General features: G+C 46.1%; 1 protein-coding gene and 1 long non-coding RNA gene across 3 annotated transcripts in view; both read right to left on the reverse strand.

Annotated features, from left to right (window-relative positions):
* LOC133056919 (cyclin-Y-like protein 1) overlaps nucleotides 1–8,057 on the reverse strand; it is a 34,323-nt gene extending 26,266 nt beyond the window's left edge. The window contains exon 1 of one of the 2 annotated variants that reach the window (XM_061142797.1): nucleotides 7,648–8,057. In XM_061142797.1, coding sequence (XP_060998780.1) covers nucleotides 7,648–7,879 — 232 coding nt within the window. In that variant the 5' untranslated portion in view covers nucleotides 7,880–8,057. The remainder of the gene's footprint in view (nucleotides 1–7,647) is intronic. The other variant, XM_061142815.1, reaches the window with a different exon arrangement.
* A 928-nt stretch (nucleotides 8,058–8,985) lies between these two features.
* LOC133042802 (uncharacterized) lies at nucleotides 8,986–13,319 on the reverse strand. Its single transcript, XR_009689589.1, has 2 exons — nucleotides 13,164–13,319; nucleotides 8,986–9,104 (listed from the first exon to the last, which is right to left on the reverse strand). It is a non-coding gene; the product is annotated as an uncharacterized LOC133042802 (long non-coding RNA).
* Between the last annotated feature and the right edge of the window lie 10,621 nt (nucleotides 13,320–23,940).

Genomic DNA, 23,940 nt, shown 5'->3' on the forward strand with positions numbered 1-23,940 from the left:
TATCATTCATACATACTAAACATACCAGGGCCTTACTGCTGTCAATTTGCATGAGGTTTTCAGAAAATATTAATCTTCTGTTTACAGCCTATATAACAATTTTCTATACAACTTGCACTTTTTGCCAGTGAAAATTACATCACTATTTTATAATAGACTTGACAGGTAAGCCATTAGACAGTAAACTCATACATACACACAATATTTCTGCACACTCCATTAACTGTTTTGCCAAGAGTCTAAGGAGACGATGAAAAAAACCTACCGTACTCTTCACTGTCACAAAGGTAAGACTGTCAACTCTGAAGCAAAGCATTACCACCCACACTTCCCCTCATCCCCTCTCCTACAAGCACACACAGTAATGTTAGAGGTATTTTGAGAAATTACTGTGCATTTTATATGTGAATTCTTCCTAAAATTACTTCTCTAGCAATCTTTAAGAATGTTTTAACCCAGGAGAAATATTCTTGAGCTTATGATTAGGGGTTATCATTAAAGTTATATTTTAAGACCCATCACTTTTATATTACCAATTTAAATTGCAACTTATTTGACAGCATGATAGACTTATGGGGAAAAAGGATGACTAAAAAAATTTAAGTTCGGGTCTTAATATAAACACTCCCAGGAGGAAACCCGTAAAATACCAGGTCACTGAACATTACTTTTCCTCCAACCTAACATTCTATCAATCGTGAGATTCATCTCAATTGCAGATGTTAAAAATATGAAAATAAAGGCAACTTAGGACAAACAAGATGCATTACTGAAGCCTAAAAGTGTTAAAATTATGCTGTCAAACTGTCAATAAATGATTTTTCCCTGTCAAAATATCAGAGAGAGGGTAGTGACCAAGAAATCATCTGACAGGAGGAGACTAATGCCAACATACTGACTTCAGTTCAGTTCAGTTCAGTCGAGTCCGACTCTTTGCGACCCCATGAATCGCAGCATGCCAGGCCTCCCTGTCCATCACCAACTCCCGGAGTCCACCCAAACCCATGTCCATTGTGCCGGTGATTCCATCCAACCATCTCATCCTCTGTCGTCCCCTTCTCTGCCTGCCCTCAATCTTTCCCAGCATCAGGGTCTTTTCAAATGAGTCAGCTCTCTGCATCAGGTGGCCAGAGTATTGGAGGTTCACCTTCAACATCAGTCCTTCCAATGAACACCCAGGACTCATCTCCTTTAGGATGGACTGGTTGGATCTCCTTGCAGTTCAAGGGACTCTCAGGAGTCTTCTCCAACACCACAGTTCAAAAGCATCAATTCTTTGGCACTCAGCTTTCTGTATAGTCCAACTCTCACATCCATACATGACCACTGAAAAACCATGGCCTTGACTAGATGGACCTTTGTTGGCAAAGTAATGTCCCTGCTTTTTAGTATGCTGTCTAGGTTGGTCATAACTTTTCTTCTAAGGAGCAAGCATCTTTTAATTTCATGGCTGCAATCACCATCCGCAGTGATTTTGGAGCCCAGAAAAATAAAGTCAGCCACTGTTTCCACATCTATTTGCCATGAAGTGATGGGACTGTATGCAATGATCTTAGTTTTCTGAATGTTGAGCTTTAAGCCAACTTTTTCACTCTCCTCTTTCACTTTCACCTTCATCAAGAGGCCCTTTAGTTCTTCTTCACTTCATATATTGCAATTAAACAGGACTGTCAGCATTTTCTGGGCCAACTTCTGGGCTCCAGTTTACTTAAAGGTTTACTCCATTTACTGAACTGCCCTATCACCCCTAGTAGTACAGTATATTAGTTTTATGGCTAATAATACATTTCATGGCTTACAGTCATCCGGTGATTTCATCTGAGTCCACACTTTACACCCTAACCAAGCGGTTCTTGCCAGCAGATGCTGACCTGGGCTGTCTCACCGGAGGGCACACAGCATGCTCCTGCAACCCCCTCAACTGACCTGCTTCCCCAGTTTCTGACCAACCTGGCTTCCAAACTGCTTCTCAACTTGCCTCTAACTTGGTTCTCAGTCCTGCCTTACCTTAATCCTCAATCAAATGCTGTAATGATGATGACCAAGAGATGATAGACAGGTAAGTATACCTGGCTTTATGTATTTCTAAAGAGTACTTAGCTCGGGCTTCTTGGACTTTTAAGAACCTTTCTGGGTTGCAAGCTACGGTGATTTCATTTCACATCATACATTGTTACTGTTTTAACTCTTCAAGTTTTATTACTTTATACCCTAAAAATAAACAATTTTTCTAAAAGGGGCGAGAAAAAAGGTAGTATTTCAAAGCAGAGCACAAAATGCCATCAATAAATTTTATCCCTATGTCATGTATATGGAATTTACAGTCCTGATCAAGGTTTTAAAAATGAGTAAAACCTTGGACAATTCTATACCTCAGAGAAGAATCCCTACACTGCCTAACTCAGAACATGATAAGAATCAAATGAAATTCAAGAGCAATCCATACACTATAGCTTCACTGAGTTACACAAGCCCCTTCACCATGACAAGGCTGCAATCCATGAGGGGATATACTATATAAAGCATAATAAATGACACATCACAGCTTTCACAAATTAACTCAAAAGCCAAAAGTGAACATTTAGCATTTCGTAGGAAAGTTGATGTCCACTTATCACCCTCAGCCAAATAACATCTTAAATAAATAGTGCTTTGTTGTTGTTCAGTCACTAAGTTGTGTCTGACTTTGCAACTCCATGGACTGCAGCACGCCAGGCTTCCCAGTCCTACATGATTCTGTTTGTGCAAACTCATATGTCATTGAGTCAGGCCACCCACTAAAGGAAAGAGGATAAGAGTACCCAAGGGCAAGCATTTCTCCTAGTGTTCTTCCTTTTTCTTCTTTAATAAGCAAATACATATCATTTCTCCTGCTTCTGTCATGGAGATTAGTGTATATTTTCTCCCCATTTTTTTTCAGGTTAACATCCCCTGGAGATGAAGTCATTAACAGTGGAGAGAGCTCCTTCACAGCTCCCTAATTCTTCAGTGTCTGGATGTGCTAGTTTACCAGTCCCTTACTGGACATCTGAATTATTTCCAGTATTTTGCTACTGAAGATAATGCAACATATGCAGCCTATACCTTCAGAATAAATTCCTTTAGTAGGATCTCTGGATTAAGTGAGACTGTGCAAACTTCCCCTTCAAGGGTTGACCAATTTCCCATTTTTACCAGCAATATATGAATGTAACTTTCTTCAGTATCACCAAAGAATGCAGTGCCAAGTTTCTGAATTTTCTCCCAACACAAGCTACAGTAGTTGTATTTTCATTTCCCTTATGTGTGAGGATATGCTTAAAAGCCATCTGCATTTCTTTTTCTGTGACTTATCCCATTCATATTGTTGTTAGCCTACTTTTAGATTCACTCAGTTTCTTCAAGTCAGCCTATTTTAGGCCCTTATTAATGTTGCTTTTTTGTTCAAACCACTGTTGGCTCTCAGCTGAGTGACTACACCAGCCTCTTAGCTTGTCTCCCTGCTTCATTCTACCCCTGCCCACGTTAGAGTAGCTCGTCTGATCTCCCTCCCCTCTCCCCACGTCTCCTTCCCCTTCTTTAAGAATTATCACCATTCCCTTGCATATAACCTTTCAATAGTTTCCCATTACAATTAGACTAAAATCCGTATTTTTTCTTGTCAAGGTCTACTAGACACAAGGCCTTAACCCCTTGATATTCCTCCTGGCATTCTTTCACTCAGCTGCAGCCACCCTCTTTCTGTCCTCTGCCTACACCGAGCATATTTCCTTCTGAGGACCTCACACGGCTCCCCCTCACTCCTAGGATGCTCACTGTCACTTAAGGAGACCACCCCCAGTAACACTGCCCCCTTCTCAGTCCATGACCATCATTTTCTTTCTTCTCAGTGTCTCGCTACTTGACATTATTCCTGTGTCAACAGGCCCCAGGTACCTCTAGGAAGTAAAGACCAGAGTTAGGGTTTGGGTTTTGTCAGTATAACCTCTGTTTGTCCTGCCCCTAAATCGTGCCCAATAATCATCCATTTCAGTGTACGCCAAATCATTTATGCTTCTCCCAATTTTCCTTCATCATCTAAGATTTCTTCTAATGCTGTCCTTTGATGTGTCTGTCACCCAAGACCAGCATTAATTTCAGATCTCTTCGAGTGGTAGTTTAGTTACTCAGACTCAAAGACACCGACAGGTTACCAAAACCCACAAAAACCTAAGAGAGGAAATCTACTGTTCAGTGAAAAATCAATGGTAACTTTAATTTGGGGAAAGAACATTTAATGTTAAAATACCTTAACTACAAAATGACTCACCCTATGAATTTAATTAAGTCATAAGACAAAGCCACAAGACCAGAATTCTACAGGGAAGTACGATACATCACTTTTTATGTCTGTGCCCAGATTAAAGCAATATGAAGAGATTATAAAAGACAACCATAAAGGGTGGGTAAATGAATGATGCTCCAACCATTAAACAGGTGGTAAAAAGCAGACTGCACAGCTATATGCAGCTGCGTGGAAATACATCCTGGGGCACGCTTCAGGTGTCAGCACGGTTCCAGGAGCTTCCCGTCTTCACTTTACAAGAGAAAGCTACAACGTGGCACACAAAGAACAATCTCATACAATAAACACAACATTCTGTTTATTCGTATACAAAAGGTTCAGGAAGAACCAACACCAAAATATTAATGAAAATTCTGGATATTCTGAGTATGAGTGAATGACTTTTTAGTATTTTGCAAATCTTTTACCTCAAATGTTTACTGTTATCAAAAAAGTAAAAAAAAAAAAAAAAGTGTTTATAATAGCTACTGAAAGGAGGAAAAACCTGTTGCTCAGAGGTTTTCCCCCATTACGTTGTCAATTCCTTCCCTACCCACTCCTTGGAGGATGGAAGGAAGGAATCACTTGAGAGAGCAGCTTGCACCAGAGAATGAGCAAAGTTCCTAAGAGGAGAATATGAAGGCTGTTTGAAAAGCTGATGCATAATAATAAAATCAGATAATAGGACCTTAGCATCTTATTTTCTATTATTGACACTAACATCAGCTACATTAGATACACTGTTAAAGGCAAGATAGCGACAAAATTCTTTTGAGTCTATCTGATATTTATTCTAGGTTCTTAGGAGTTAACTGAAACAGCTTGAAGAAATCATGTTCTTCTCAAAGGTTTCTGAAGAAAAACACACAGCATCATTTATGTTTGGTTTTGAAAAGCCAACATGTTTTATATCAATGCAGGTATTTCTCAGTTTCCAGGGAAACTGATATAAAATTGTCTGAAATAAAAACATTAAGAGCAAACTTCCGATGTGCTTGCACTTTACATTCGTGTTCTGACCTCGTATCTATGGAAACTTAATAATAGGCAAATGCTGAAATTGAGGTTTCTCTCATCACTTTATTGAATGCCAAAAAAGAGAGACAAAATTAAGTAAAATTTTAACAATCATGTCAAACATAAAAAGGTAAATTCTGTGCTCATGAACTCTCTTTTTCTAGTTCCCGACTCAGCACTCCCCCTCACTAAATGCTTCGTACCTTACCTGCCCGCTTACCAGTTTCTCCTAATGTCCCTCTGTCCAGGGCATTCTCGGCTTCAATTCGAGTCAGCAGAACAAACTCTTTAAAATATACCAACATGTTTACCTGACTGGTAAATTGAGGCTATTTCACGACTTCTTTTATTCCTATCCATTGTAATAAATGTACAGACACAGAATGGAGAGGTATGTGTTGCTTCTGAGTTGTGAACAATAAACTCAAATGGAAATAACCAAACTGAAGTTGAGTTAGGCCTATCTTATGGATAAACTATAAGATAAAAAGTGCATTCCAAACTTTTTTTTAAGCACCCAACAACTGAATTTGGTGTATCTACCACTCTCAAGTCTGTCTCTTCTGTTCAGTAGCTATGTTACACAGTTATTTCAGAGCTCTAAGTCTTGGCTTCTTCATTGGCATCACAGGGAGAATATTTACAGGCCTTATTTATAGATGGAAGGGTCAGGTGAAATACACCCGAAAATACGTTGTAAATCGTAAAAGAATCATACAGAAGTCCAACTTTGGTCTCCCTACACTAGCCTACTACTGTTTTTTAAAATCACTTAGAGGCTTACCTTATAGCAACAAGCTGAACAGTTTTCACAGGTATGCACAAGCTTTGTTTTTAAAGCTACAATTAATTTACATAATTTGTTCTTTCACAGTATCTGACTATTCTGAAAAGGGAGTACTTTCTACTTACAAAGCCATGTCCATCACATGGGTGAGTTCACAGGCTTACCTATTCTAACTTTGAAAGAAATTAAGTAAACCCAAATAAAATTTAAATAGAAGAGCTATAAGACATTTCCTCTATGAAATAAAGAAATACTCTCTGGCATTTAAATGAAACAAGTGGGCCAGTGGGGCTTTAACATCTTCACGGCACAATGTTTTCTACTTTAAAGAACACAGTCTTTATTAATGAGCCACAGTGTTATCCAGAATCTTTTTTTTTTTTTAAAACCTAGAGCCGTCCAGTTTCAAAATTCTAGAGGAAAAAAAAAAATCAAACATTTCCTCTCCTCTCTCTCCTCTTCTCCATGACAACCCACCCCCACCCCCAGCCACTTCCTCTTCAGAATTTTACCTGAACATTATAAAAGTTGAATAGGATTCCACTGGCAGGAGGGGGTTGGAAGGAGAGGTAGCCATGGAGACAACTTTTCCTGCAGGATCTGCCATCTTAACTGCCAAATCTTTGTATTACAAAGTAAAGTCTGAATTTCTTTTTTCTCCTTTGAAACTTTTGACCAACAGTCTCAGGAACCACCCCCAATCCTCCCTTAGAAGAGGCAACATGCAAGTGAAGTTGGTTAAAGCTGGGGAGCTGAAGACATTTTTGTGTCAAAGTGGGAATCTTAATCAGAGCTCCGTGGGATCGTCTTTGGGTAAACACAACAACAACAACAAAACTATTCCCTGCAGCCGTTGCAGTAACGTTTCACACCGTTCAGTTATTTTAAGACATCCTCCAACCTTTTTCTTTCTTATCGTTTTCAGATTATAGTTAGAATAAGGTCGCTTCAATCAGGACAACTCTAGACAGAATATTACTTAACGCCACACTAACTCTGTCGATATCAGTTTTGATTTTAAATAACAAACCCTAAAATCTGTCTTAATTGTCCCGAGTATCAACTATCCTAACGAGTGGAAGTGTATCTAGATCCTTACCTCGTTCCTTCTCTTAGGTACCATTTGAATAGGTAAGGATAGGAAGATGGGATGGATATCGCCGAAGATGGGAGTATTTAAGTTTTCATTGAGAAAAGAGAGAATACATCAGAAAGTATTTACAAAGTCCCACGAGACGTTAAATAGAATCACGAACAGGAGCCACAGACTTGAGGGTCTTGGGTCGGGTTGCGAAAAGGGAATGGGGAAGAATTGGGCGTTCGGGTAGAGAAGAGGGAGAAAGACTGGCTGGACGCGACGGACAAAGAATAAGGGGTGGGGACGCCAGGCAGGGCCAGCCTCCGTCCTTGGTGCCCAGCCCCGAGAGAGCCAACTCCAGGCAGGAAGGAGCCCTAGGCGGCGGCTTCCTCCCGGGGGACCTGGGGGTCGGCGGAGGCCAGAGGTAAGCCCGAGAGCAGACGGCGCCGGCCGCTTCCTTACCTTCGGGCATCTCCCGGTCGCTGATGTGCTGCAGGTGGTGGCCTTCACCCGCTCGGAAATCCAGCTCGGTGGGTTCCACGGCAGCCGGCGCCGGTGCCGGTGCTACGGCCACCGCGTCTCCGGCCGCCGCCTCGTAGACCTCAGACTCGTAGTCTGGCTCCGCCGGCCCCGCGCGCCGGCCCAACTTGGGGCTGGCATTGGGGGACAGGCAACAGGTCAGCGTGTTCCCCATGGGGCGCCTCCGCTCCTCGCCGCCGTCGCCTCCGCTCGGCCCCGGACTCCGCCAAGCTCAGAGACCGCCCCCTCCCCCAACAATGGCGCGGCGGGCACCGGCGGGCACCGGGCTATGCCGGGGCTGCGCCGCACATGGAGACGCGGCCTCGCCTGCCTCTCTCCTGTCCGCCCCGCCGCCGGGCCCGGGGCAGGGCTCCGGGCCCGGCGGCAACCCCGCCATCTCGCCGCCGCCGCCTCCCCGGAGTCAACTAGTCAGTGAAGGCGGCGACCAGCCCGGCTTATTTAAAAGGGGTGGGGACCCGACGAGCGCTGAGACGCACAGCCACTGCCGGGAGAGAGCGCGGCCGGAGCTCCTCCTCCTTCCGCCGCCGCCTCCCGACTGAAAGCCGCTCGCCTGGCTGGCCCTTGCCAACCGGAACGCGTCCTTCGGTCACCTGGTTACCGCGGACCAATCACACACAGAGTTTCCTCCCAGCGCCCGCCTCAGAGAGCAGGCACGTGACTCACAATGCCCCGCCCCCACCCCGCGACTGCTCCGCCCCTCGAGTGGCGCGCCCCGGACTCCTGTTTCCATTCCTCGTGCGGCACTCGGAGCTTTCCGGTCCTTCGGGAAGCATTGCGGGAGTTTGTGAATCGAAGCTAGAGAGCCAGTGGACTCTATAGAAGGCTTGTTAGTAAAGAGTCAGTTCCGTTAAGCAACTCGGTTTCACCAGGTCTGACAGCTGACTCATTTGATGCATTCCTCAACGAACTTAGTTACACCCGAATTGTTGACAGTTTTTTGTAACTAAATGCTCCTCTCAAATTGACTTATAAAGAGTGTTAGTTTCCGCCTTCAGTTTAACCATAGCAATCCCCCGGGTCCTCAATAAAGAGCTGTGTCCGTGTCTTGAATGAGACTCGAGGACGCGTCACCCCTCCGCTTCCTCATCGGTAAATTAGGGACCGAACTCCTCCCTCCCAACTCTGAAACGCTGGGATTCAGCAACTCGATTTTCTCGCTGTTTCTCTCTTCCACGGCCGAGTCTCCAGGTTTCCCTACTTTCACCGGTCACATAAAGCATAAAGCACGATTTTCTCATACAAAACTGAAGAGTCGCAAAGTGAAGTACCACGGTTTTGATTTAATGAAGGTGATGGTAAAGATATGTTCCCAAGGTCACATGATTGCTCAGGGGTATGGCCAGGATTTGGTCTCCGATTGTTTGGATCCGCAAAGGCACCTTATTGGGATTATAAGAAAATAGAGGTAGAAGTCAAATTTGATTGGAAGTGGCATAGGATTTTCTCTAAGGGAGAACAAGTTTTTGAAGTGGATTTTAAAATTCTTTCCCTTCTTTCAACATTGGTTAGTCCCTCCCACTTTCTAAGCACTGTGTTCCTGCAGTAGCCCTGCCCTCGATGAGCTCCGTCAGGCACATGAGAAAACAAAGGCTTAGAAAGTCCAGTTGTCTGATGTCAGTCACACTGCTGCCAAGTACTTGAACCTGAAATTCAAACCTAGATCTGTCTAACCCCAAAGTAGGTTCTGGGGTAAAGAGCTTGATTTTTTTCCCCCCCGAAACATGAAAGCCTTTGAATGTTGTGACGTTAAGGAGTCACAATCAGGTGGTTTCTAGTGAGGTCACTCTGGACAATAAGGAGGATTGATGGAAGAAACAAGAGCAATGAAGAGACTTTTTATGCATCTAAGAGCGGAGTGAGTTTAAACTAAAGGCAGTGGCAGAGACTGGTGTGGTGGGAAGGGATTTGAGGTCATTTGGTGACTAGATACGGAGCAAGAGGGGGAAAAGAGAGGCAAAAATGGCTGCTAGGGTTCTGACTTAGGGAACTAGGGAGAGCACAGTGACTTTTTCCTAGATAGTGCAGAAAGAGGAAGAGGTTTGAGGAGGAAGATCATTTGGGGCTCTGTTAATGACAGCATGGAATTAGAGCTCTCCAGTTGAAAGTTAGATGTACACTTCTGTAGGCCAAGTCCATTTTGTGATATCCCATCTTATGTTTTTGAAAATAACACATACTAAATCAATTTTAAAATGTAGTTGGGGAAATCCCCTAACGCTGTGCTGACAGTTAAGACTATAATATTTTTCATGGAGCAAATTGGAATCTATGGTTTTAGTAAATGACATGTCCTATGTAAACTAAAACTGTTAAATGAGAACAATATTAAAATTGTCATTGGAGTACATACAAAGTAGTTGAAGCCATGGGTGTAGAAGTAATTGCCTCGAGAAGACATGTATAATAAGGAAAGGAATGAAGGGAGGGAGAGAGGGAACTTCAAAAATAGGGAAATTTAAATGGCATGTAAGTAAACCTGCCAAAGGAAGAAGTGGAAATCAAGGGACCTGTGTATTAATCAGAAATGGCTGATCAGCTGAGTTCCATGAGGGTAGAAATCACATCTGCTCTTTTCTGGAACAGAGCACCTAGAACAGTACCTGGCCAGTAGAAGCTCTAATTTGTAATTCCCTAAACAGAGTCCAGTGTTGTCCAGAGGGCAGGAAAGTTACAAATACCACTGACCGTGGTACATGGGTAACTGAGGATGGGTGCAAACTGGAAGGCAAGCAGTGAGTAAAAGAAATAAATAGGAGGTGATAAAGTGGAGACAAGGATTTTCTTCCCAAACATTTGACTGAGAAGAGAGATGTGCCAGTCATTAGAAGGAAATGTGCAGTTAATAATTTTTTAAGATGGAAAAAAAATGTGAGTATATTTATATGTTAAAGGGTATGAGCCGATGGAGAAAAAAGGAGTTTGAGGTTAGAGGAGATGGGAAAATTGACAGAGCAAGGTCCTCAAGAAGGCAGAAGTGGATGTCCTCCAGGGCAGACATAGATTAGCTTTGGATTGAGAGAAAAGCAAGGAAGGAAACAGGGCCTGGGTGACAGATGCCTGTTTTGGGTCTGTCAGAATAGAGACATTTCTGATAGAGAAGATGTTTAAGAAGAGCTCATCTGATGACCTCTATTTTTCTCTGTTATAATAGGCTTCTGTTTGGAAAGCTACTCCAGGAAAGTGAGGATAATGTGTAAAGAAGTTTAAACATTAGAAAAGCTTGATATACCTAATAAAAAGAAAATGATAGCTTCCCTCAAAATCAGAAAAGTTGAAAATAAATTTGAGCAAAAAACCAAAAAAAAAAAAAAAAAAAAAAACCAAGGAGCTAGGGTATAAAACAGGTATGTCACAAAAGTGAATGATGGGAACATTTGTTCCTCCAAATAGTAAAAAGAAATAGCAACAAATTTCAAGGGGGAAGAGTTTTTAAAAAAATTAAGGAATTACATGTAATTGCCAAAAATGTGAACTTTTACAAAACCCTTTCATCACATATAAGACCAAAAGGAAAGGAAAAAAACCCAGAAGGAGTATTCTCCTTTGTTAAAAGGATACCGGGATGGAAAGGTCATCTCAAAAATCAAGGAAGCAAAGATGATTAATATTTAATTGTTTAAAAGATATAAGTAAGGTTTGGATACAAAAATAGGCAATATATTGAAATGTGGGAAACCATGGTAGAATGGGAAAGGATTCAAGGAAGTTCAGTTTCAGTGAACAACTTCTCGTTAAATCCTTAGGACCTAGTGACTACATTCCATGACAATAATAATATTGTCTGAAGTCCTAGGAATGTCATTAGCTACCATTTTGGATGATTCTTATAGACTTGGGACAATGCCTAAGATTAAGTTTCAAAACACTGCCTGCATTTAACATCAGGCACATACAAAAATAGATAGGCATGACCTTGAAAATTAAAGAATTTTAAATTTGCTAAGCAGAAAAATTATTCAGAAGCACCATTATGAAAGTATTAATAGATTTGAAAATATTTTGTTTTAGAAGAACATTGGAGGGCAGTGAGAAAAAACCTTATCCTGTTATGACTGTGGCAAATCTGGGAGAGAAAAGGGAAGCAGAGCAGTAATGACGTTTGAATTAAGCTAGAGTCTGATTCTGTGATAGAACCTGATATTTGCATATGCCAACTGATGTATGAACATTCCCTGTTTTACATGGATCTGGAGTAAATGCATTCATTAATTCAACTTATTCATTTAATGGCTGTTCAATACCCTGATGACTCGGAAGGTAAAGAATCTGCCTGCAATGTGGGAGACCTAGGCTTGATCCCTGGGGTGGGGCAAAGAACCCATTCCAGTATTCTTGCCTGGAGAATCCTCATGGACAGAAGAGCCTGGCAAGCTATAGTCCATGGAGTGGCAGAGTCAGGCATGACTGAGCAATTAAGCACAGCGTCTGAACTCTTGGCTTCCCAGGTGCGCTAGAGGTGAAAACCTGCCTGCCAATGCAGGAGATGCAGGTTCAATCCCTGGGTCAGGAAGATCCCCTGGAGGAGGGCATGACAACCCGCTCCAGTATTCTTGCCTGGAGAATCCCATGGACAGAGGAGCCTGGCAGGCTACAGTCCATATGGTCCCACAGAGTGGGATACAACTGAAGAGATAGCATGCACGCTCCTGAGCTCTTACTATAAGCCACACTTTTTAGGTTCAGGTTTAGGTTGCTTTGACCAAGAAAAACAAGGTCCCTGTTCTCATGAAATTTATCTTCTGATAAGGGAGTCCACAAACCAGTCCTATCCATCACCCCTCAAGCTCATGGCCCAGGATGTCTATTTATCTCCAGCTATTGTGTCTTCATTCTAGACGGTAGGGTGGAGGAGTAGAAGGGAGATTTTTTCAGAAATCCACATAGCACAGTGCTTACATATCATTGGCTTAAAGCTTAGTCCCATGGGCATACATAGCTGCAAGGGAGGCTCAGAAAATGTAATTATATAGCTGAGTAACTAATGCAGAAGGGAGAACTAGACATTGAAACTAGATATTGAAAGCACGCTTTGTAAGGAACAATCTGTAAGGAAAGATTAGAGAAATTTCAACTTAAAGTAAGAATGATCATGATAAAATTTCATAGCCTTTTGCAAGCATATTTGAAAAAGTTATACAAGGAGTTCTATAATGATCTTTTCTTAAGTTAAAAGGACAAAAAAATGGAGAAAGACAAACTGTAGAATGAAACGAGGTCAGATGCAAGAAAGAGTCCACAATGGTCAAGTAAACAGGATTATATATTATATGTGTGTGTTGTGAGTAATTGGATTCTATCCTGAGTATTACAACTTGTTGGTCTTATAAAAGAGGATTTTGTGTGTAATAGGTACATTTTTTTCTGGATGTAGAGTCTACCCTTATCATCATATTCTCAGTGGCATGTGTGAACAAAAGAGTTGAGAATTACTATTATACCTGATTTCATGTGGAACAACTTGACTTCTCTCATTCCCGACTTCAGAACATTATAATCCAGATTTTGGAGTAAGTGGGGGCATTAGACAATACTGGGAGTCATATTGTAATAAACTACCCCATGTCTGTTCCAGCTTTCTTCCTTCCCTACTCCTTCTGAACCATTCTCCCACCTTCTTTCTCTTCTCACACCATCTAGGTTTCCTTCTGTCAAGTGAGCCTGTTGAGATGAGAATGCAAATTTAGCTGAAATGATGCTCTAAAAAAATGAAAAAGTCGTTAGTTTACCATACCATCAGGGCAATGAATGCTCACTGGACAAGTCACTGTCCCAAATATTGAAGCATTTTCTCAGACAAGTTCTAGGAAAAGTCTGCAGTTCTAGAAGAGTCAAGGGGTTTCCTTTTGCCTTCTTGGGGCCATTACTTTCCTCTGCCATTTAATGGTTTATTTACTTCTAGTTTCATTTGTCTAAATATGATAGGAAATCTCAAATTTTTCTCAGCCCACCAGTGCTTCCTCTGATCACCTCCAAGCGAAGGTAGAGGAGCCGTTCTCCTCTGGAAGTGCCTTGTTCAGGCTGCTGGTTTCCTAAAGCAGATGCCAGCTGCTCCTAGCTCCAAAGACTGTAACAGTATGTGGTCTATACTTAACTGGTCTCATAAGAGAGCTCCTCCCCTCTATACTTACCCAGGAAATAATTCACTGCCAAATCCACTTAGAACAAGGCAGAGAGATTTTTAAAAACACTCACAGTAGATGCTTTCAGTTGTTTGTTCTTAATCATGCCAACGCTCTTTTCCCCCAGCATTTCCAAATTTCACTATTTCCACTTGTTTCCCTTGTGTGTTATCTTGGGATGTTTAAGACGTTTATTCTCTGCACTTCCATTTAATTTTATACACTTAAAACGGAATCCTTGGCCAAGTTGCCTTATTGAAGTTAGAACCATTTTCTTGCAGTGGTTCACCATGTTCGCCTCAGTTTCTCCTAGCCTTTTTGACAACGGCCTCCTGAAACAAAGTTGATGTTAGAAACACTGCAGAAAAAGGAGTTTCATTAAACTTGGCAGTAGGGAAAAGTTTGAAGATGTCTTTTTCACCAAGTTTGTCTCCTAGAAACAAAGCTCACGGATTTTTAGGACATGAAATGTTTCTCATATGAATCTATTGCCCTTTTCTGGAGACAAATCAATTTTTATCCTCATAGCATGGCATTCACCTTGAAATACTTCTAGAACTTTTCTATCAAAAGGGATTAAGACAGCAAACTGGAAGGAGGTAGGGGCCAGGGAACTTGTCTGAAGAGTCAGATTTGAATAGACAGCACACTTGGGGAAAAAACAAACAAACCAATAACACAGGTTACATTGGGGGTGGGGGTGTAGGGGGTAGGGAGGGCTAAGGCCTTGTCCCCTATGTTGAGTAACTTTAGCTTATGTAGGGCACTTGTTTGACAAGCCTAGGTTGAGTAAGGCCATACACCCCATGACCTGTGTTTTTCCAGTCATACTTATCATGCAGATAAAACCAAATACTCATCTGAAAGTAATTCTCTGGTTATGCAATCAATGCTTTGCCCAGGAGACACAAGGAAAAATCGAGACCACAGGAGCAGCTGAAGCTACTGTCCCAAAAATGAATTCACTGTTCTTTGTAGTCATAGAATTTGCCCTGTCCCACCTTGGCCATCTGGTAAACCTCTACTCATTCTTTTGAGGCTTATCTCAAGCAGAACCTTCTCTGCAGTGCTCTCTGACTATTAAAGCTAGGAAACCTCTGCATCTTCAGGGCAATCAGTTCCTTCTCTAAAGCAGCCTTGTATCCCATTGTATGGTAATAGCTTGACATCCTCATTAAACTAGCCATTCCCCTGAGGACAGAGCTATTTTATTCAGCTTTTTGGTATCCCCAGCACAAAGTATAATGCCTGGCTTGCAGCAGGCTCAATATGTTTTTTCTTGAATGACTAAATGAATAATAAAAGTTGGAAAAGTGAAAAAGTTGGACTAAGTGTACCATCAAGCACAGTTTGAGAACTGATACAATTATTCTTTACTTTTCAGCCTTCTCTATTTTTTGTGTGTGTGTCTGTGTGTGTGCCTCTCCTTCTAGTTTCTGTTCCTCTAGAGCATTTTTTAAAAACAATCGTCATTTTCTAATGGTATAGATGACTATATTTACAAGGCAAAAATAGAGACACAGACATAGAGAACAGATATGGGGACGCCAAGGGGAAAGGGGAGGTGGTGGGATGGGTTGGGAGACTGGGGCTGATATATACACACTACTGTGTATAAAATGGATAACTAATGAGAACCGACTTTGTAGCACAGGGAAACCTACTCAGTGCTCTGTGGAGACCCAAGTGGGACAGCAGTCCAAAAGTGAGGGGACATATGTATGCATATAACTGATTCACTTTGCTGTACAATAGAAACTAACATGAGATTGTAAAGCAACTGTACACCAATGAAAATCTATGTAAACAACAGTCGTTTTCTAATGCTCACAATTTTGTGGGTCCTCAAGGGCAGGGCACCGTGGGGACCACCCCTCTCTGACCCAGAAGAGTTCGGGCCTCATTTGGAATGGATCTAGCTGCTGGACACGGTTCATGCAGGGCCACACAGCTGGAGGGTCTGCTCTGGCTGTCAGCTGAGTTCCTCACTCTCCCGTCAGATGCCTAGTCTCTGAAGGCTGGGACATCTGGGACTAGCCAGACAGCCATCAGCACGTGGTGGTCTCAGGAGAGTCAGACTTCTTACTGGATGCAGGTATGTAATCCCGCTGTATTTTGCTTCCCTAGTAAGTGTATTAATCTAAAAATACAGAGGAGGAAAGGAGAGGTATGGTGAACAACATTCCTTAAATCAGAAAAAAAAAAAAAAAAAACCTCAACGTTAACTTATTCACCGAAGTTCATCAACCTCTGAAGATCATCCAGGCCATCACCTTATAATGTATTATGCTAAACTTATACTGTAACCAAATCTAAGTCTTATGCACTATCTGCCATTCAAACAATTCCTTTCCCCGCTTGGTCTCTGAGTTTTTTGGTAGCTAGAAAAAAACACAGATTTGTGCAGAAACAAATTTGCCATAGGTTATGTTCATTTTGTGATGTCTCCACTTATGTGTTTGAAAACAACATGATGATAGTTGTTGGTTGCTCAGTCGTGTCCAACTCTTGCAACCCGCATGGACTGTAGCCCGCCAGGCTCCTCTGTCCATGGGATTCTTCAGGCAAGAATACTGGAGTGGGTACCCATTTCCTTCTCCAGGGGATCTTTCCCTCCCAGGAATCGAATCTGGATCTCCTGCACTGCAGGCAGACTGTTTCTTGAAAACAACATATAATACATTAAATAGAGAAGAGTAGTAGGAGAAATTTCCTAAAGTTTATATGCTAAGAATAGCTTATTTTTCTAGCGATTACCTTGACAGAGCAACTTAGAATCTATGGTTTCAGCAAAAAAAAAAAAAAAGTGTCCTGTAAAACGAAACCACTGATGAACACAAAACTCCAAACATTATTATTGCTGCTACTTTTTTCCCCTTTATTTACTTCTGACTGTGCTGGATCTTTATTGCTGCACAGGCCATTCTATAATTGTGGCTAAGAGGGCTACTCTTCATTGTGGTGCATGGGCTTCTCCTTGTGGCGGCTTCTCTTGTCATGGAGCACAGCCTCCAGGCACACGGGCTTCAGTAGTTGCGGCTCCCCTGCTGTAGGGTACAGGCTCAATAGCTGGGGCATGCCAGCCTAGTTGCCCCATGGCATGTGATATCCTCTGGGGCCAGGGATCAAACTCCTGTCTCTTGCTTTGGCAGGTGGATTCTTTACCACTGAGCCACCGGGGAAGCTCTACAGCTGCTACATTTAACTAGCAATTTCCATGTGAATGTATACTGTGAAGTGTTTGATGTGCAGAAGAAATATCCACAAACCACCCCCATAATACAGTAATATGAAAGCCCTTCAGGGAAACTCTCCACTTGGGACCAATGGCCCATCTGATCCCATCTCACGAGGATCTTCCCTTCTCCAGGGAAGTAGGTGGAGTGAACACGCTGTTTGCTATTGCCTGTTTCTGAAACAAGGTATATGCCAAGGTCTGTGTGCCCTTCCCCAGAAGCATCAGGGTTTACTTGACACTAAGCAACGCCCCATGCAAGCCCTGGGTGCCAACTCGCAAGGTCACACCCACCCCCAGCATCCCTGTGCCAGGCCAGCATGTCCCGAGGGGCGACAGGGTGGCTACACCGTGTCCTACACCCTGGCTCCTCAGAGTGGGGCCCAGGGCTCAAGCAGGTTTGTGAAAGTTTGGCTTAATTGTTAAACATGCAATGGGATGCCACATGACACCCTTTAGGATGGCCAGAATCAAACAACAGATGCTAAGGGCTGGGCAGGAGGTGAGAGTGGACCCTCACACACAGCTGGTGGGGGCGGAAAATGATGCAGCCGCTTTGGGAAAGCCTGGTGAGTCCCCTGAAAGGTAAAGTGGGGTCACCATGTGACCAGCAGTGCCGCTCCGAGGTGTGTACCCAAGAGAAACGAACGCACACATCCACACAAACACGTGTACACAGATGTCCACGGCAGCCGCATCCGCAGCAAAGGTGCCAACGGCCCGAAGGCCCGTCACCTGGCGCTGGTGAAGACGGGTCCATCCACACAGCAGGATGTGATTTGGCCTCAAAAAAAGGATGAAGCCCTGACCCAGGCTCCCACGTGGATGGGCCTTGACAACAAGAGGTTCAGTAAAAGACCACACGTGTGATTCCATTTGTAGGAAACGCCCAGAACGGGAAACGCTCAGAGCCGAGGGCAGACTCGTGGCTGCGAAGGGTATGGGGTGCGGACTGAGGGGTGGCGGTGTTGAGGTTTTTTGTGAAGTGATGAAAATGTTCTAAAAATGACAGCACACCTGTGAATATACTTAAAACCATGAATTGTACATTGCAAGTGGACAGATTGTATTGTATGTGAATTATGAAAGTGAAAGTCGCTCAGTCGTGTCCAACTCTTTGCAATCCCATGGACTATACAGTCCATGGAATTCTCCAGGCCAGAATACTGGAGTGGGTAGCTTTTCCCTTCTCCAGGGGATCTTCCCAACCCAGGAATCGAACCAGGGTCTCCCATATTGCAGATGGATTCTTTACCAGCTCAGCCACCAGGGAAGCCCATAAACTATATATCATTGTGAACTATATCTCCATAAATTATTTTGGGGCTAAAAGTTTTCTTCAGAGTTAACTGGTTTTCCTCAAGGGGATCCCTCTGGCCGTCTACGTGACCCACTGTGACTCTGAAGTGGCGACCCAGTGGGCCCCTCACATTTGACCTGCCCCTTCCACACCCAGGCATATATAGAACCACTTCCCGAAGCTCAGAAATGGGCTCCAGGCTCCTCAAACAACTCAGTGGGTCTGCCCCTGAGAACAGCCCCCTCAGGGAGGTACCAAGGCCCTCATGGGATAGGGGGTCAGCGTGCAAACAGCCACATCCCTGCCACAGCTTCCACCAAAAAGAAGAGAATTTCCAGACGCCCCGCGTGTCGACAAGGTCTTCTTGGAGACAGTGATGGGTGAGCTGCATTTGCTTTCACTTGCTCACAGGTGTCATTCAGTCTTTCCTGGTTGAATTAGTCCAAAAAATAAAATAGTATAATTTTAAAAGAGGAAAGAAAAAGAACTCTATGGCTCTGCCCCGTTAAGATATTTTTACCATTTTATGATGCTAGTGCTAAGCATGCTAAGTCGCTTCAGTTGTGTCCAACTCTTTGTGACCCCATGGACTGTAGCTCACCAGGCTCCTCTGTCCATGGGATCCTCTAGCAAGAATACTGGAGTGGGTTGCCATGCCCTCCTTCTGGGGATCTTCCCCACCCAGGGATCAAGCCCATGTCTCTGAGGTCTCCTGCTTTGGCAGTCGAGTTCTTCACCATTAGGGACACCTGGGAAACCCTTGTGAGGCTAGGAGGCAAAATTTGTAGAATTTTGTTTTTTGGCAGACCCTAGGTGGGGGATGAGAACCCCTGGGGCCCTCACTGGGGGCAGGGAGGGGCCAGGCCATCAGAGCCAGAACCACTTTGATGACAGCATCCCGGGGCCCGACCCGGAGGAGAAGGCAGAGCGGTGGTTGGGGGTAGGGGCACTTCCTAGCTGATCTCCTTTCCTCCCCCTTTCACGACTAATTTCTGCCTCAATTTGCGTAATTAGTCTCCACTCAGCATCATTTCTTTCCTTCATTCAAGGAGGGAAAAAAAACACACCCAAATCTCTCTGGGGACAGGACGCTGTTTCAGACTCTGGCAGCTGCTCTCCACACCGGTGGGGGTGGTGGGGAGGGGGTTTCTTCAAAGTTAGGCTGACTTTCATGTCCCCTGAAAGAAGCCCTGTCCCTTCTCACCTGTCCGGAGCTCTTCAGAAGCCCCAGCCTCAGATCGGAGTGACGTCTGATCCCAGGTGCAGGCTGGCTGATGGGAGGGGATGGTCACGGTCAGGCCTCCCCCCGCCAGGCAGTAGATGATGGACAGGGAGGCCTGGCGTGCTGCAGTCCAGGGGGTCGCAGTCAGACACGACTGAGCAACTGAACTGAACTGACCTGGGATAGGGGACAGGCGCACGGCCCAGGCCCCACAGCTGCTCAGCACTGCCCAAGGCCTCCCCACGGCCACGTCAGCCCTGAGGCACGTGAGGCCCTGGAGGGGAGGCGGATTCCACAAAGCCCAGGGCTCAGACTTAGGGAGAGCCAGGCTGGCACCCAAGGGTTCCCTGGGCTCCTGCACCCCCCAGGTAGAGGGGCCCCGTTGGAGAGTCTCCAACCTTTGCCAGGCACTTGTGGGAGGGGGACAGGCAGGGGACACGGTGTGGAGTGAGGCCCCGAGGAGCTTCAGGTCTGGTGGGGGAAGGAAGCAGGAGCACCAGCTCCGTGGCTGGAGTGGGAGGCCACTGAAGGGTGGAGTAGAGGGCTGGGTGCTCAGAGGGCCTCCCAGGACCACGGCCAGGGCCACAGGCAGGGCCACGGGTGGGGTCCCCAGGTGGACTCGGACGTCCAAGGGGGGAATCAGTGGAAGTGCAGCCAGGTCACAGGGTGGCAGAGGCAGAGGTGTGGGGCTGGGGCACTGTGCAGAGACAGCCAGCCTGAGCCCCCAGCTGACCCAGCACCCAGCCTCAGCCCAGCCTCCCCTCCTCCAGGAAGCCCTCCTTGACCCCCGGGCTGGAGCAGGCAGCCTGCACTCCTCCGCCCACCCCAGGAGACTCCTGATGCTTCCGGGAGTATTGACGATCTGTCTGTCTGTCTCCCGCTCCAGACAGGGAACTCTGCAGAGCTGTGTTGCTTTCCTAGGACAGTCTGGGTGAGTTCATGTAACAGAAACTCATCCCCACCTGGGCTGGAGACACAAATCTGGAAACTTGGTGTTAGAAGGTGGACCTCTGAAGCCCTGGGGTAGGGAGGGCCCGTTCCTTCTTCCAGCCTCCTTGGCATGAGGTCCTGGCTTGAGTCTCCGCCTCTTCCCGCAGACTCTGTGTCTCCACGGGACGCCGACCCTCCTCGGTGTCTATCTCCAGCCCTCCCTCTTCTGAGAGGACGCAGTCCATCAATCGGTGGTCACCCCACTCCGCTATGACCTCGTCTTGATTCCATCTGCTGAGACTAAAAAGTTCACACCCACAGGTCGTATGGAGCAGGGGTCCCCAAACCCCGGGGCCGCAGACCGATCCATCAGTGGCCTGTTCGGAACCGGGCCACACGGCAGAAAGTGAGCTGCAGGCAAGCAAAGCTTCACCAGCCGCTCCCCATCGCTCCGCACCCTCACATTACCACCTTAACCATACCCCGCCCCCCACCCCAGCCGTGAAAAGGTTGTCCTCCACGAAGCCAGTCCCTGGGGCCAAAAAGGCCGGACCACTGATCCAGAGCACAGTTCTCCAAGTGTCTGATGACTGACTGTCACACCAACTTCACGGCTCCCACCTAGGACAACGCGTAATATTTTATGCCAGTCTCCAGTGAACAGGCAGCCTGTTTGACCATCTGAGTCTCCGTTTCCTCAGGGTAAAGCGACAGTTGAGCGGGGTCCTCGACACAGCCCTGGAGGGACGAAATCTCCAGCCCAGGGGCCGGGACGTCCTGTCCCATGCATCTTGGCTGCTCCTCCCCTCGGGGGACCCTCAGACGTGGATCCTGCAGGGAGGCGACTGAAGGTGCAGTCACCAAACAGACTCAAACTTCCCCCCAAACCATGCCAAATGCCGAGCAGTTGCTGTGATTTATTAATCTGCCAGGATCTTTGCAAGATTTTAATGTGGTATTTGGAGTCTATTTAACTGGGTAACAAAAATAACCAACACCAGAAACCGTAAATAATTATCACATCCATCGGGCCTTTCATATGAAGACTGGTACTGGCTTCCCCTCCAAGCTGCTCAATTTTCAACTTTTTCCTCTCTCTGTTTGGAACAAGCTCCCACTCATCAAAGAAGGTGCCAACCCGGGGGTTTCGGGGAGCACCAAAGAAGAACCCTGCAAGTCTGTGATTAGAATGCAAGAGGGAGGATCAAGGTAATTAATTTTTTTAACTTAAAAAAATTTTTTTTTAAGTTTCTCCATCAGCTTTTGCAAAGCCATGTGAATTATATCTGCTTATGTAAATAAAGCTAACGGGTGATAACATTAATTAGCAGAATAAAACTTTTGCTCATCCGGCTGGAGATAGCAGGTAGTTGGGGGAGAGGATTAATTTCTGTTTTAATTGGAAATTTACATGTGCGGCAGCTTGGCCTCCATCGGCGAACAATCAGATTCCAAGTCCCTTCAAACGTGTTGGCTTCCAAAAGGGCAAGGGACCCATCCGCCTTTCAAGGGGGCTTCGCTTCAGTTCCCCAGCCAGCATGGAGTCGGCTGATCAAAGCATGAGAAGCGTCCTGGGTGGCGCTGGCTCCTTCGGGGGTCAGCACCCTGGCCTCCCACCTCCAGCAGACGGGTCCCCGGGTCCAGGCCTGAGCTGCCACTGGGTGGGACGGTGAATCGATTAGGCAAGACCCCGCCATGGGGAGGGTCACGTGGAGAGGACCCCACCCAGGTGCCCTGCCCCTCCAGGAAGGCATCTGTCGGTGATGAACAAGGCGAGGAAGAAGGTATGCAGGGGGTGTTGGCCTGACCGCACCTGCATGGGGCGGGGGGCCCCCTCAGACTCTGCTCACAAAGAGGGCACCTCTCCGGGCCCACCTGGAGTCAGCCGGTGGGGCCCGGGGACCCTCTCATTCTCCACAGTTGAGAGCACAGAGGGTGAGACCTAGGCATCAGGGCTTGATCCCAGTGGCTCCGAGACCCCTTCCACCCTGACACGCTGCTCCTGACCTCCCAGGGGAAATGCTGTTTTCAGGTCACTTGGAAGCCCTAGGAGGGCAGTCTCGGGATGTTTGAGTGAGGGAGACTTTCTGGGGCTCCCAAAGGCACCTCACCCCACAAATGGGGATGGCCCATCTCACCCGGTGGGGCAGGGGGTCCCCAGGGAGAGCGGCGGTTTGGGTGGTCCTCTCTGAGCTCCCCGTCCAACCACAAGCCTCCTGTGACGGAGAGTCAAGAGAGGCATCCTGCCTCCGTCCCTCCTCATCCTGCTCCGGGGAGACGGCGGCAGAGCCACCTCAGTGCTCAAGTAACGGCTCCTTCCTCTCTTCCAAGGGGCGCCTCTCCACTCCCTGCCAGGCTGCTTCCAGCTTCTCCATCAACAGCTCAGCCGCCCGAAACAACGCGAAGAAGCTTTGTAGGAGTGCGTGCAGCCCCCTCAGCTGGGCCAGGAGCCCTTCCCTACGCTCCCCTGACCCTCCTGACTGCCACCCTGAGGCTCCAAAGAGGAAGCTGACCGGAGCTGCAGCAGGTGGAAGCCGGGACACACACGAGGAAGGACTCTGGAACCCCAGGGTGACGATTCCAGGAGTGCCCCCAGCCCGGTGCGGTGTCCAGCCCTGTTCGGACCTCAGAGATATAGTCACATCCCTGACTATGGAGCCCTGTGGCCTCGGCCTCACATGGCATTCCATCCGATCAGGGCCCACATCACACAGGAGGGGCCTGGGAGAACCAAGGAGGAGCCCGAATGGGGAGTGATGGAGGCAGACTCCGGAGGACCGGAGGAGGGGACGAGCAGGCTGCTTGGACTGAGAGTCTGGATGCACACTAGGGAGCTGAGTGGGCCCGGCAGTGGGCAGAGCTGGGGAGGTGACTTTCACTCTCAGCCTGAGAGTTGGGGGCCTCAAGTGGGCCCCCTCTGTACCATAGGGGGAACTGAGGCCCAGAGGGCTCCCTGCTACGGCCTAGGGTACAAGTGAGTGAGGACAATTTGAGGCTTCCCTGATGACTCAGTTGGTAAAGAATACGCCTGCAATGGGGGAGACCTGGGTTTGATCCCTGGGTTGCGAAGATTCCCTGGAGATGGGATAGGCTACCCACTCCAAGATTCTTGGTCTTCCCTTGTGGCTCAGCTGGTAAAGAATCTGCCTGCAATGCGGGAGACCTGGGTTTCATCCCTGGGTTGGGAAGATCCCCTGGAGAAGGGAAAGGCTACCCACTCCAATACTCAAACCTAGAGAATTCCATGAACTATGTAGTCCATGGGGTTGCAAAGAGTCGTATACAACTGAGCGACTTTCACTTTCACTTCAGTCTAGTGACTGATGGATGGGAAGATGGATGGATGGACAGAGGAGTGGATAAAGAAGACGTGGTACATATAGGCAATGAAATACTACTCAGCCATTAG

This window comes from Dama dama, chromosome 1 (genome assembly GCF_033118175.1).
Source record: "Dama dama isolate Ldn47 chromosome 1, ASM3311817v1, whole genome shotgun sequence".
Taxonomy (NCBI): Eukaryota; Metazoa; Chordata; class Mammalia; order Artiodactyla; family Cervidae; genus Dama; species Dama dama.